General features: G+C 35.7%; 1 protein-coding gene across 1 annotated transcript; it reads right to left on the bottom strand.

Moving 5' to 3' along the window:
- Positions 1–10,117: 10,117 nt before the first annotated feature.
- On the bottom strand, positions 10,118–15,114 carry LOC131048633 (LIM domain-containing protein WLIM1). The gene is made up of 5 exons (XM_057982672.2): positions 14,775–15,114; positions 11,930–12,026; positions 11,728–11,771; positions 11,048–11,137; positions 10,118–10,838 (listed from the first exon to the last, which is right to left on the bottom strand). Exons 1-5 carry the CDS (start codon positions 14,907–14,909, stop codon positions 10,629–10,631), a joined length of 576 nt encoding a protein of 191 aa, XP_057838655.1. The 5' UTR covers positions 14,910–15,114; the 3' UTR covers positions 10,118–10,628.
- Between the last annotated feature and the right edge of the window lie 1,019 nt (positions 15,115–16,133).

Raw genomic sequence — 16,133 nt, 5'->3', positions numbered from 1 at the left:
TACCAAAAACATTCAGAAAAATGTCCATGAAGAAATACAAAAACATTCAAAAAAAGTAAAGAAAAATCATGCATCCAAACAGTGAACAACCACTCCGGTGGCACCTTGGGTAAGTACGATGGTGAAAGCTTGGAAAACAGGTGCCACTCATAAAGGCTATGGCTCCATTGTCTTTCAGGCTCATTGCGATCATATCTACTTCATACATACATCCATCCATCCATCCATCAACCATGGCTTGTTATTCCTTTGCAATTATGATAGTACTCCATACATCTTGCATCCCGCTTTTTCATAGTCATGTCTCAAACTAGGGGCAATGCCTTTAACCTATTGATGGAAGTGGATTCTACATTATCTTATGATTCATTAAGTTCTTCATTCAAACAATCATCAAAAATCCAAAAACATTCAAAAATATCTCGCAAAAATACCAAAAACATTCAAAACAATTCAAAATCCAAAAACATCGACAAAACCATTGAAAAATAACACAAAAACATGGCAACACCTTGTACATACCCATCCATACAGATACCAAAATAAACATTGACAAACTACTCACACAATGACCATTTATCAATCGACCACACAATCCACATCCAACAAATCAGAAACTGTCTTTAAACATGGATGCATCATTCCTTACCAAAACAAAGACAAAAGTGACGTTTTCTTTGACAAGAAAATTATGTTAAGCTATCAAATACTTGGTTGATTTGTGAGTACAATCGTTTGTTTATCTGTATCAGGATCTTGCAGCATTGTTTTGTATCGTTTGCGCATTTTTTTTGATGAAGTTCTAGGGCATGTACTAATGGTGTCTACATGGGAAGTTCACCAAGCTACGTGATCTTATGCCAAATGCAGTCATAGATCATTACGACTTGCTGACTATAGCGTATACCTCAACCATATGAGCATGAACCATTACCAAGGATCTATATTCTTTATTCTTTATGTATATACTGTTTGTTTGTAGGTACAATGCTTTTTCTTTGGTTCCTCCTACCTCATCCAAACTGGATAAAGGTTTTATCTCTTATTACGGTATGCACTTGTCTCAGGATATGATCAGTCTAAGATCAAGGAGGACGATCCAAGTCATGCATGAAAGGAGATAATCCTTGCCTGTTCCGCAAGCAATACTCAGGTCAACTTGATCCATTATATCAAGTTGCTTGTATTAACTTGCTATATCAAATCCATGTAAGAAATACTTTGATCATCTTGAATCTTTATGTCAAGTTGCTTGTATTTTCTTACAACATTTTAAAGCTCAATGATGAAAAATAAAGCACTATGGATCATCATCTCATCTCATCTATATATATTGCATTTCGTTGCATTCCACCCATCCATACATTCATAATAGCTGCATATCATGCATACATAGTCATAATAATGCATACTCTATTTTACTCCTCTTCTTCCATAGGACTCAGTCCTAGTCCTCCATATCTTCTATCTAACATCGAATCCCCCCTCACCCTCCCTATCTTGATCGTCAACATCATCCTAATCCCTTCATCACTTCCCATCCTCACTCATCCACAAAATTAAGCCAGTTACTCTGTCTACACAGGTACATCAACTCATGCACACCTAGACTATCAACAGATACTCTGATCAAGTATCTTCGGGTCTCAACAAGTAATCGATTATGGTAATCCTAGACTACATCGGGCATTTATCACAATGACCTAGTCTCAACGGGGCTGCCATGATTCCCCACAACCATCCATCACACGCACATACTATCAATTGATCAACCAATCAAACACAATCCAACGGACAATTACATCAATTGTCTACGTCTTAACGAGTGTTTTGCTTCATATACCTTGACTTCATTGGGCAATTATATCAATTGTCTAAGTCACATCAGGTCACTTTGATTCACTTACTCAGACTTTGTCATGTCCAAGCGACCAACTGACATCAACTGTCACGCTTTGACTTGACTGGGGCAATTAAACCGATTGCACTAGATTGTCCAACCAATTTTGATCAATTGTATAACATCAATCCAAACCCCACACTACATCTGCTATGTATCTCTTGCATGACCTTAGGGTACTCGCTGGCTTGTTGTTTCTCCGTATTCACTCTATTTTTCTTCCATTCTTTCATTGTTGTTGCTAATTTCTTCTATTCTACCTCCCCTCCACTTTTCATTCTTTTTCGAGAGATCGCCCGATTTTTCAAAAAAAAATAAAAATTGGCCCATCTCTCGAGGGGGCATACCACCCATTAAATTTACATTTTATGGGGCATTTCTTCACACCTATTTTTCTTTCTTTGAAACGACGCGATAAACTGCACCGTCTCAAAGAGGGGCAAATGTAGTCATATAAATCTGTCCACTTAATTAAATGAATACTTAGTATTTATTTGATTATTTAACCATCAATTAATAATTAATTAAATTAATATTTAATTAATTCATCTTAACCCTCTTCTCCTATTAATTAAATAAATTATTCAATTTATTTGATTTAATTCACTTAACCAAATTCATACCATTAATTAAATAAATAAATCATATTTGTTTAATTAAATCTTCTCTCACATTTAAATAAATTAATATTTATTTAAATCCCACCTCTCACATTTAAATAAATTAATATTTATTTAAATCCCCCAAAATCCCACCTCTCACATTTAAATAAATAAATCATTTATTTAAATCACCTTTATCCTCCACCCACTTGTATTTTCCTACAAAAGCAAGTTGCACAACTTTTTTAAATAAATCATTTATTTAAATCACCTTTATCCTCCACCCACTTGTATTTTCCTACAAAAGCAAGTTGCACAACTATTTTAAATAAATTATTTATTTAAAAATCCTATTTATCCTCACCCACTTGAAACCTTTAATGGTTTCCCTTAAAGTCTTCAAACTTGATGGCTTTAAAGTCTTCAAACTTGATAGCTTCCTTCTATAGTCTTCTTAAGCCTTTAATGGTTTCCCTTAAAGTCTTCAAACTTGATGGCTTTGAAATCTTCAAACTTAATGTCTTCCCTTAAAATCTTCAAGCCTTTAATGGTTCCCCTCAAAGTCTTCAAGCATTTTAAATGCTTTATCTTCCTTTTTCTCATTTAAATAAATTAATATTTATTTGAATATTTATCCAAATACAACTTGCACACATTTATTGAAATAAATGAATTTTTATTCTAATAAAATCCTATTTTCCCTCACCCACCAAATCCACTTGCAAAATCTAATCCCCTTCTAGATTCTTCTAACCCCTTCCTAATTAGCCTAATCCATCCCCTAATTATTGTCACATTCCTAAGCAAAATGGAGTCACTTCTCAAAGCCTAAAAGTCTTTGATAACCATTAAAGGCTTTCAACCTTCAACCGCTAAATGTCTCAAAGTCTTGGATAACCTTTGAAAGCTTCCAACCTTCAACCACTAAATGGCTCAAAGTCTTTGATAACCATTGAAGGCTTTCAACCTTCAACCACTTAATCCACAAAGTCTTCAAAAACCATTAATGGTTAACCCAAACCCTCCTACATGGTTAAAACATTTGTTTTGACTCAACCTCTACCCAACCCAAGGGTCTCATCAAGTCTTTAATGCTTTGACCATGATTATCTCTTAATCATTTGCACAAAGGTTTATCCTTGCATTAACTTCTAATCCAGTGGGTAATCCTAATTTAGGCTTGACCCTTACCTTCTAGATAACCATGAGGTCTCCTCAGGCATTTAATGCCTCCAACCTCTTCTCTCAACCCAATCTTATGTTGACACTTGTCACCATTTCATTGGTGCAAATTGTGCACATGGATCCCCAACTTTCAAGCTTGACCCTTGATTAAACCTTTCAATCCTGGCCATCCATTGCTCCATTTTTCCTATAAATAGAGCTCATTCCTTCATAATCCAGATCCTGAAAACTTGTATGCATTTAGGCTATAGACATTTTTAGAGAGCATTTAGCATAGCATAACTAAAATCTTGTCTTTTTGGTAAAATCAATCATTTTAGCATCAATAGCATAGTATTTAGCTTTTCATTTCATATTTGAAGCTTAATATTAAATCTCAATCCTCCATAAGCATCCATAATGCAAAAAGCTGCTGAGAGCTACACTCATTTGGGACTTGGAGAGGAGAGGAACAAGGGAGGAGCAACTATGAGCATCTTGATTAGCTATTTTATTCTATGTTTATATGCTTTCTATTTCATGCTTAATATCTCTCTTGATATGCTTGTTTAGGATAATCTTTTGTTGCTAACACTAATGTTTGTTTCTTGTGCTCTTGTGTGTGTTGCCATCAAACAGATTTTCTAATCCTTTGTGCAGAGCATCAGTCACCATGAAGGAGATTCATGAACAAGTTAAGGCTTCACTTCAACAGAGTACTGATAAATATAAACTCAGAGAAGATGTTAAGAGGAGAGATGTTCAGTTCAAAGTAGGGGATTTGGTGATGGCTTACCTAAGGAAAGAAGGGTTACCTAATGGCCAACCCTCTAAACTGCTCATGAAGAAGATAGGACCCCTCCAGGTGGTTCATAAATTTGGCAACAATGCATATGAAGTTGAACTTCCAGTAGACTTGGGAATATCTCCCATATTCAATGTATGTGATTTGACAACCTTCAAAGGATCCTTCCAAGATGCAGCACCTGATTCATCTCTTGAGGAAGAGGATGTAGAATGGATGAAGGATCTACCGCCTAGCAAGCCATTGGAATTAGAGTGCATTCTTGACTCCAAGGTGATAAAAAAAACAAGGAAAGGTGTGTACCAAGACTATCTGGTCAAATGGAAGGGGCTTCCTGAGTTTGAAGCTACTTGGATGAGTGGAAGTCATATCCTCAAGCATGGAACCACAATCAACCGGTTGGCAACTCAAGGGACTTGAGTTTTCTTGTCTAGGGGAGTATGGTGCAGGGGCACTAGGACATGTGTCTACTTAATTTGACATGTGTCTACATCATTTCAATTCATGGTTATGTTAGGAATAGCATGTGCAATGTGTGTGTTTGAAGGCCTATTGATTAGGTCTAGGCAATTTAATAAGCCTTAAGGCCCCGAGGTGTGCCAACCTGGTCAAAGGCCTTGTATGGGCATTTTATATGTTTTTTTGGTGTTTAGGGGTCTGCAATGTGTGGTAGGTTCATTCTTGACCTTTGGTGTGAAGGCAAGACCGAATTGTAGAAAGTTGACAAAAGCTGCATTATTGTCTTAAATAACTTTTCTTGCAAGATTTTGAAATGTGGTTATTCCAACGGTTAGTTGGTTGATTATATGTGTTGGAGGTAGTTGGAGGAGTTCCTTAGCGTGATATAAGCCTAGAGTAATGATGCCTACTGGTTAGAGATGACATTGAATGAATTTCTTGTCTTCAAAGCAAATGGTTATTGTGATTTCCTGCATTTTTCTTGAGTTTTCTGTTCTTGCATAATTCCCTGTGAATGGTGGGAATGAATTCAACATTTGGGAAGTTATAGCAGAGGTTCACCGTCCATTTGGAGTTGATATGAGGTCTTGAAGCCTTCGGGTTTGGAAGAAACTGAATTTTCTATCCCACCGGCCCGACAAAACCCTCAAAACCAGGGTTTGGATGCAAACAGTGACACAAATCAACATCTCTCTATGGGATCAACCTGAAACCTGGGAGGATGTTGATTTGACATGTATACTAGATGTTCCTGGTGGTTTTGGAGATAGGAAGTGTCATTTGTCTTTCCTAAGATGATGCCCTAGGCTTGACATCGCTCATGTGGCAAGCTTGTGCAGTAGGAAAAGAGGGTGGAAACCTTGAACAACCGATTGAAGGATGGCCAAACTTGGCATGAGAAGGACCCTTGGACAAGTATAGACCCTTGGAAAGTGTTATCCTTTCATTCCTTTGTGACTAGTGAATCTTTTGTGAGCTTGAACCCCAACACCAGCTAGAAGAGACTAAATAGGGTCAGTAGGGTTTGACCATCTGTACTCAAAACCCAGATGCAGAAGTTTGGAATCTTGTAGAATGCCCAAAAGGGTATTTTAATATCAAATTTATTTAGGGGGTTGTTCAAGTCGGTTGTGAGACAAATCAAGAAAAGTCCAAATAGAGGGCTAATTGCTTGTAGCCCTATTTCCTAGGTCCAAAAGGGGAAAAGATACAAAGGGATAGTAAACACCCATCTAAGGGGTCAAGATCAATGCAAATGCCATATAACACATGTGTAAAGACTCACATAGGTTAGATTCCACCTTTTGAGTAAAGATCCCGTTGCTTGGGGTTTGGGGTTGTTAGGTGTCCTTGGTTGAAGTGTTGGAACCTTAGGGGTAGGGGACTCCTTGTCAATTTTGAGTTGTCTTGACTGAAGATATCCTTGGGAAGGATCTAGGGAAAGCTCTAGAAACATTGAGAAGGTTAAAGACATTGGTCCATTGGATGGTACCAACTGGAGACCCCTTTTTGAGTAAAAACCAAGAAAGTGATATAACATCCCAAACCCTCTGCATTAGGATCCAACTGACAGGCTATGTGGTGAAGTTGGTTTTATATGTTGATGATCTTATCTTAATTTCAAAAAAAAATTCATGGACTAAGAGAACACTTAAAGGTATTATAACACTTTTGTCAAGAGTTTAGGATGTAAGTGAACATTACCAAGACCAAAATCATGATCTCCTCTCTAAATAAGAAAGACAAACAAATTACTTTTCTTTTTGAAGGCAACCCGTTAGAAATAGTGAAAGAGTACAAATATCTTGGGATTGACTTCCACTATAAGCTTAGTTGGGAGACTTATAAGACGAAAAGGATTAGGGAGGATGGAAATCCTAATACCTACTCCAAAATAGGTGCAAACAAGCTAAACTTTAGGACTAGAAAACCAAGAAAACTCATTTTGGTTTGTTGGTTACGTCAGTTGCCCTCTATGGGTGTGAAGTATGGGGCAACAACATGTCAAACTGCAGTTGGAGACAATTAGAAAGAATCCAGAAGCTTCTAATTACAAACAATCTCAAAGTTAAAACCACAATCCCATGTGAAATTCTTTTGGTTGAAGCAAGCAATTTTCCATTGGAGGTAGCAGTGGTGACCCGGTTAATAAGTTATTTAAAGAAGTCTGAAAATATGGATAACCAACTTTGACCCAAAATAGCTATGGAGGAGGATCTAGACCGTAGGAAAAAAACCTGGATGAAGCAAAACAAAAAAATGGCTGAGCAAGTGGAATATCGAGCTACATGAAAGTCCTAATACCAATGAAGAAATATAAAAACTTTGTGATAGAAAAATTTAGGCCTGCCATGTAGACCAATCACATTGGTTGAAAAAAAACATACTACATCAAAGAGTTTAACCTAACTTGTGAACATGGTGAAAAAATATATAGGGGCATTTATTAAAGGAAAAGCAAGGTTGTTAGTTGCACAATTGAGGATAGGATCGCATCATCTTAGATGTGAGACTAGCAGATAAAAGATACCCAAGGAAGTTTGGGAAGAGAGAACTTGCAAATTTTGCAATAAAGGTGTGGTGGAGACGGAATGACACTTTCTGATGGAATGTGTAGCTTATGAGGATATCCGTATTCAGTATGAAAATAGTTTAAAGATTGACAACATGCACCATCTATTTTATGGAGAGAAGATTAACTAGAATGCTAGCTTCCTAGTCATGATCCATAACATAAGATCCAATATTGAAAGGAGTATGAAGATGATATAGAACTATTATTCCTTGGTACCTTAGACTGTTTAGTCTCGAAGACATCACTAAAATCATTCATTCATTCATGCCTAAGAGTAGTCAAAACTTTGCAAAAACTCACAAGGAAACAAATCTCAAAAAAGGGAACGTGTTTAGACATAATAATCCCACTAATAATTTGAGCTGATAATTTTTAGATTAAGCATTTTCAACCTGCAAACCTAAATTTTTTCTTCACATTTACACATCACATTGACAATTCAATCTTAACCAATGGAGCCAATAAAGAAAGACAAATTCCAGAAATTTTCTTATCTTTAGTGAACTCCAAAAATACATCAAAATATGTTGTTGTACCATTGGAACAACAGCTGCATTGGCAACAAAGACACTGAAACTACATTACTTAAAACACATGACAATCTGCAAGTTATATAAATTGAAGCAGCCGAATCTGTCACTCTGAAACTCATTAACACCTTTAAAATGAGATTGTTCTACAGGGCCAAAGAGGTTTCCTCGTCAGACTCTTGAAATTAAAGAGTTTTCGCTCTCTGATCTCAAGAAAACCCAAGAGTTCTTGTCCTCAGATTTGATTTCTTGAACACAAACGCTCGGAACAGTTTTTGGCCAGAGTTTTTCTGTGTAGATTCAATCCTAGAATGATTGCATTCATTCATTCATAATATCAGTAAAATCTACATAAGTATTGAATCTTGCCCAAAATAATGGTTTAGATTATGTGAGGACAATTTGGAGATGCAATGTAACCAGCACATTAATGAAAGCTTGGTTGTCTTCATCCTTCAACCCCACAAGTATATATGAAACTCTGCCCTGAAAATTAAACAATGTAATCTGGATGGAAGAATCAAATCAGGGAGTCATAAGGCCAAATCAAATCATTAACGATGATATAGGTTCTGTAGGGAGGTCAGTCGGAGTGAATCGTCGAAAAGGCGAGAGTTTTAAAATTCAAAGTTCAAGGATCGTGGGTATGACATACTAGGAACCCAAACAAAAACATATCTGAACTTGCAATCCCAATGGGATAACATAGTGTCCAGTGTTAGGGATCAGAGTTTGGGGGTACCAAGGAAAAGGTACTCAAGGGAAAAGTTGAAACTTTGAGTCCAATAGGTAACTTAGTTTAAGGATCAAAGAGTCAGGGTTTGTGCAAAAGGCATACTGATAAAGAGAAATGTGATACTCTGACAAAGGTAAGGGAAAGAGTGGGGAATAAAGGTAAGGGAAAGAGTGGGGAATAGAAGAAAAGTATGCCTGGATGGAAAAGTCCAATATTTTGACAGGAACAAGAGGAAAACTGGAGTTTTGGAGAAAAGGCATAACAATAAGAGAAACTCCGAAACTCTGACAAATTGCACACAGTTACAAAATTGAACATACCTCCACACTTACAAACTTTTGGGACCTTAACAACTTTCAAACTTGATAAGCACACTGGGATTAAAGAGGGAGGACACATATGCAAAACTTGACAAAGGGAGAAACTACAATTAAGAAATAATTAGAAAAGGGGACATTACATTAGAGACGTATAGAAACATTGCACACATCAAGTTTACAAAGGAGAACTAATGCAAAATCACTTGCTTTCCTAGAAATACTTGTCAGTGTCTAGAATAACACCTAGCTTCTCTGCTATAGTCTGTTGCCATTATATTTAAGTATTGATATCCAATCTGTAAACATATGGATTGGTCTGAATCCTTAGTTTTTGGATTTTATATGTATTATGTACCCTCGTTAATAAATATGTATCAGCTGTAATTTTGTAAAGAGAAACAAGGTAGCACAGATAAAAACAGAAAACTTTTGTAATCATCAACCTGCATGAAATAACCATACGTTCTATGAGAAATTGTGGTGAACTTGTCAAAAAAATATAAGATTCTTTAGAACTTCATTGTCTCAACAATATGAAGGGATTAAAGCATAAACCAAAAGCATCTAATCCCAACCAGTCTGCAATTCCCAAGGAAATGTGTAAAAGATACAATCACTTGCTGCATCAGGCAATTTCATGAATAACAGCACTAAGGTAAAGTCATGAAGTGAAAGGCAGTCTTTTTTTGAGAAAATCTGATGATTGTGTTGCATGGTAATTTCCTCACCATTTGGATACAAATTCTACAAACATAAAATGAAGCATGACAAATTAGATTATGACTCTTCTGGAACTAATGGAACAAGGAAATTTCCAAGTTCCAGTACAATTAACAAATGACTAAGACGAAGTAACTCTCTTGATAACTCCATTTTTTTGCCTATCACTTATTCTAGAGCTAAAAATCATATTTATAAGTATAGAGAATTCCAAACCATATTTCATGCCTTCCAAGATGAAAAACTTAGCAAAAGAAAGAAGTTAACATTTTTCTTGAGAAAGATCAAAACGTGAAGGCAAAAACAAAGATATAAACACTCATAGGATAACTTAGACAGAAAATTATACACAAATCTGAATGCCTTCTGTAATGTTAATCTCAACTCACAAAAAAATTTGTAAGAGGTTTTAAAAGATGCAATAAGATCCCAACTGACCAACATGTTCACGTCCTCTGTTCTGCAAGAAGTCTTTCACGCTGCCTTAATAAGTTCATACTAAACAAACTGCATTACCGCCTTATACATGCAAAAGAAGATATGCTTACTGATAATCATAAATAGCTGCTTAACATCAACAGCAGCATTCTCTGGGCATAAAGTCAACACACCATATGCTTCTCAACGAACACCTTACTCTGATACATTCAAATGTTCCTATCAACATGGCAAGTTGGAAACACCAATGCAGCACCATTAAATCCCCAATACAAGAGGTAAATGCCCCACCAATCATGTGATATCGTATGTTAAATTACAAACAAACAAATAAGGATCAATCTACCAAAGATTATCCGATAAAACATTCAGTTTCAGATCACTCATTCACCGAATTCTCTGATGCGCCTTTGACAGGAGGAGTCTTGATAAGCTGACTATAATTGCCTTTCTCTTTGAAGAGCTGATTATGGTGGTGCTTGCAATAAAGCCTTCCCTCAAGTGCAATATAATTTGAAGGACTGATAACACAACCTCCATGTGTGCACTTAAAACATACTCTATGGTATGCCATGCCTTCTACAGAAACCTAACATAAAAAAAAAGCATGTCCAGTCAGGCCCTTCTTAATCCCATCTGTATATGTTAGTCTCAGAAACATTTTCCACCGTAACTTTAGAATATTAGAATATAATAATATATCAGAGGATCAATGGGAACTTCTCTCCCTCTGCCTCAGACTCGACAAGTTTGAGCATTCTTCAGCATATTTCAAAGTTAATAAGGGTTCAATATTACCTTCTCAAGAGGATAAGCTGTCTTTCCACAAGCAAGACATTTCTCTTGTGTCCCAGAAAACATGGTTGAGACTCTGTTGGGGGACTTAATCTACACATTGAATAAATAATCAGGAAACACGAGAGAGAAAAATAACTAGTTAGCATCAAGGATCAATTTGCTAATCAAGAAAATCTGATGATGAGGAGACTATTAAAATGATTCTTTGCTGCTGATAGATTCTCAGATTACAAGAATGCTTTACAGATTTTAAATCTAATCACAGAGATACATTTATTAAGCTTTATATTACTGTACATTGCAGTTACAATGATGAAAAAAAAGCTCTTCTTCTAATGGTTCTCCATTGCTGAACTATGTACATATAGCTTCTACCCTCTTTATGAAGCTATGGACGATTAAACCTTGAAAATGAAATAATATTGTCTCCTTATTCATGTTAAAAGAAAAAAATGGATTCATGGTTATATCAGCAAGCTTGATTGAGTTTCTATAACTAAGAGATTATTGTAAAACCTGTTATCCTGGGAGACGAATGATAAGTAGTCCTGAAGTATAACTTCTTGTTTGAAGTTGACTAGATGTGTGCTATACATTGAAACCTACTTGATCAGATGCTAAGAATTATGACAATATTGGAGGTTTGGTAGTTTTCCAAGAGTAATAGAGTAATACCATACCTCACCATCATTCAACTTGTCATTTTTCACAGCTTTTGGAGTTCCTAGGAATAATGAAAAGAATGATTAGATCAAGAACAAATATTCTTATTAGGATAGGTACAAGGAAAGTATCAAAAAGATTTAACACAAATGCATTTGGCTTGATTAAACTTTTATGAGCTTTTCTTCATTAATTAAAAAACGAAAAACTTTTAGGTACCTTCAAAACTTTTGTCCAGACTTCCAGTTGTCTTAAAGAGCTGATCAAAGTGAGGCTTGCAATACAAGACACCTCCAAAAGAAGAATAGTTGCTGAGCTGAGACAGCATTGTATATGAATCAGTATCAGGATGAAGGAAAACAGTAACATATAATGAATATATTGGCATGTAGTTCAATGATGAGGGAAGATCAAAGTTGCAAGGGTATGAATGATTGCACAGATTCAGTTAAAATATGCATTAAGAGGACATAAGAATTTAAAAAATCAAGGATAAAGCTAGGATATGTGACCCATACATGCAACAAAATTACCATAAAGCATAGAAAAATCAAACTAAAATGTTCTCAGCCAAGTAACCATCTATATATAAGCCCAGAAACAAGTGGTAAGTGCCAAGAAAAAGAAATTTTGCCTCCATGAAAAAGGCTAGTGTTTGTCTTTTAATTTATAATTTCTTCTATATTTTTACCCTATCAAGCATCGGCAAAAACGAGAACTTCTTTAGTCATGATCAGCGAAACTCCTTTGATAGCTGTGCCAAAGGTTCGTTCATAGTGGGGGCATCTATCTTGGAATTGGAAGCTAAATCATGTGTAGATGCTGATGCAGAGTTGCATGGAATCAGCTGTGGTGCTGGATCTGTATACGGTATCAGATGGATATGACAAATTTTCTAGATACCACAATACAGCTAGCTACAATATAGAAATATACATATATTCAATTGTTTATATATCTAAGGGTATAGCACATAAAATAAAAAATATTTGTTTATATTTTGTTATATTATGTTTGACTTTGTGTCTTTAGAGATTTGTATGTGTCTACAGCTTTTTATATTTTTTTTCATATTTTGAATGCTTTGCATAAATCCTAAATTGGACACACCACCAAATGGTATGGTGCCATGTACTGTTCAAATATAGGCTCATTTATGGATATGTCTCGATATGTTATCCATAACCGGAGTATTGTATCTGTATTGAATATCCAATATGTGGATATGTGTATCCAGATCGGGGTGGAGAAGTATCTGGCAACTCTGTGCTGATTTAAACATAATTTAACAAACACAAGATGCGAAAATATTGTGAACTCTCATGCTAAAGAAGTATCTATAGTTTAGTTAAAATTTGGGTCCACTTAACATGCAATGAGCACATATAAACATATACACCATTTGGGTTCATTCCATTAAAATAGACATGCATGAAACCTGTAACATCAAAAAGAAAGGAGAAAGCAACAAAAATGTTGTATATCCAGCAAAATCAAACATAGGGTGAACCAGGGCCCTTAGTGACTAGACTGCCCACTAGAACAGACACACATAAACCTAAATGTGATTGTTCTCACCGATGGATGCTGCTTCCAATGGACTTTATTCATATGGCATCCACCCTTTTGCACTGAAAGTGAAAGGATTGCATCCAATAGGACTCAATCCAAATGCCACGAAACCCTACGTACTGAGCTAAAACAATCTTAATCTGTGGAAGGTCATATGTGTAGCAGATTGGTACATGTGATTTGCAAACATCGTCTAAATCAAGATAGGCATGCATAGAACCCATTACTAAGAAAGGAAGGAAGAAGAAAAAACAACAGAGGCAATCATTTATCTGGCAAAACCAAATATTAATGAATTACTTCCCCTAGGTGAATAGTCTACCCACAAGTACGGACCCACAAAAACCTGATTCTAGTACTTTGTAGTCACAATCTAGAGCATGAATTCTTAAATCAAGATAAAATCAATTTAAAAACTGGACATCAATTAATCATCTTAAAAAAAAAGATATATTTCAAAGGCCTTATAGATCAATTTGGCATAAAGGACATTACACGTTATCTCATATCCGTACTTCTGAAGGCTTGGTTTCATGGTGGCATCAGCCATTGTCATTTGATATGGAAGGCGGGAAGAACTCAGTAGGAATCGCTCGAAATGCCAAGAAGCTCCATTTTTTGAGCTGAAACAATGTTGATAATATTAAAGGGTATTGTCTGATCATCTATCCCATAATTTGGATCTTCGAATATATTTTCCTAGAAAATGTTTGATCAGTGCAATCAAAGCATTAAGAATAAATATAACATTAGACAGTTTGATCCACATAGGAAAAGTGGAAAAACAGAGCACCCCGCAGCACTCTAAGGAGATTGTGGCAAACCCAATCCATTTTGTTGCAGAGGGTGTCAAGAAAGTACCTTTTAGATTTCCTAGTAGTAAGGACTCAATTAACGTATTGTTTGAGTTCTGTGTACTTCCTTTCCCTCTTCCCCCTCCCCACCACTCTTTTTTAGTGTGTCTTGGTCCGCAACTTACCATTTTTCCCTCTCCTTATGCGCTATTTCATCCTGATGATGGATCAGGAAGTGTGATCCAAAATGTTGATGCAAAACTCTCACACAATCAAATTAAAAAATCACAAATTTATCAACATAATGGATCACTCCTTTTTAGTGTCTTCGTCTGCAACTTACCATTTCTCTTTCTCCTTATGGATCAGTGTGATCCAAAAGGTTGATGCAAAAGCTCTCACACAATTGAATCTAGAAACTCAAATTATCAACATAATAGATTGTGAAAATCTAATGTTATTAGTCTTAATAATGTTCAATATTATTGTCTGTCCTATGCTATCCCATACATAAGCCTTCATTGTTTTTACTAAGGCAAGACCAGAAGCGAGTATTAACCATTAATGCAATAGCTCTAAACACGCCCATGAACAGAGAAATAACAGAGTACCCTAGAACAATCAGAAGCAAAAGCAATACATTTTGCTGCACAGGATATTTAGAAAATATATAAGCCTTAGCTAAAAATGAAATGTACCTTTAAGGTCCCCTTGCAGTGATAGCAGCGAAAGCAGGCCTTGTGGAAGACTGAACCATCAGCTGTGAGCTGATCCACCAAGTATACTGTCTTCTCGCATGCTTTGCACTTCTGCTGTGTTCCTGAGAATGCCATCTTCACCGAATTTCTTGCTGAGATCAAGAAGAACTCAACTTATTTCTTTGCTGTTGTTGGTGGTTGAACTCTTCTTCAAGAGATTTCAAATTTCTACTATAGAATAGTGATATGGGTTGTCCCCATTAAACTTTACCAAATTGAAAAATCATACAATCACACAAAATTTGTTGTCAAGGATGGATGGCAAACAATCAATATCGACAATGATCTGTCACACCCATTTGCCATTGTGTCAAGCGCTCAAATCTGTCATAATTCATAGTCCCCACCAAATTTCTCGTTTCTTTCAAATTTTAAAATAGTTTGTGAATATTAAATGAGAGAATGATGAGATAGCCTTAGGAGGCACACTTTGGCTCAGGTCTTTTTTAAAGTCTTAGTGCAGCTTAATAATGAGATTATCCTCATGGCGATCATTATTGGTGTTAAAGATTATAATTGCAACACATGGGACTGGGCCAAGTTTGGCCAAGTTTTGGCTTTTGCCAGTTCCCACTTTAACAGTACAAATTGAAGTTTGGCCAATACTTGGCTTTCCCAGTTCCACATTGGGAACATAAATGGAATCAAAAGTTGCAATTTGTATTACATAATTATCATTATCCCTTCATCAAGGAATGAAGAGTGCAATTCATGCTTAGGGAATAATGCAATTCACAAGGCACATTCATAGTAATTCACAAGGCACATGCATGAGATGGTATGCCGATTTTAAAATTGAGGTGTTTTAAGGAAAATGATTGCCCTAAAAGAGATGATATGAAGATTTTTCAATCAAATGAGAGTGTTTGAAGAAGAATAAAAATGCCTTTTAAGGAGATAATATGAGGATTTTTAGTCACATTAAGGTGTTTAAAGAAGAGGATTGTCCTAAAGGATATGCTATGAGGATTATCCCAAAGGATATGCTATGAGGATTGTCTAGATGAATGAAGTTGTTTGAAGAAGAGATGATTGGAGAGTTTAGTTTAAAGAGGAGATGATATGGAGATTTCTTGTCATAGAAGAAATTCTATGACACAAGCAATCAATCAATCATTATATTATTATGAGGGTCACTTCGATGGTCATATTATTCTATTGATATAAAGTCGTTATGTATTAGATTATATTTGTTACAAAACCTTCCTTCTAATGCGAGATTATTTTTATAGAATGAGTAATGTAGATATTTTAGTTGTAAAAATAATTCAAAGAATTATATAGTTTTACACATATTTG

The sequence above is a fragment of the Cryptomeria japonica genome, chromosome 6, assembly GCF_030272615.1.
Source record: "Cryptomeria japonica chromosome 6, Sugi_1.0, whole genome shotgun sequence".
Classification (NCBI taxonomy): domain Eukaryota; kingdom Viridiplantae; phylum Streptophyta; class Pinopsida; order Cupressales; family Cupressaceae; genus Cryptomeria; species Cryptomeria japonica.
Note: the sequence above shows the minus strand (reverse complement) of the source record. Positions and strands in the feature narration are given on the sequence as shown.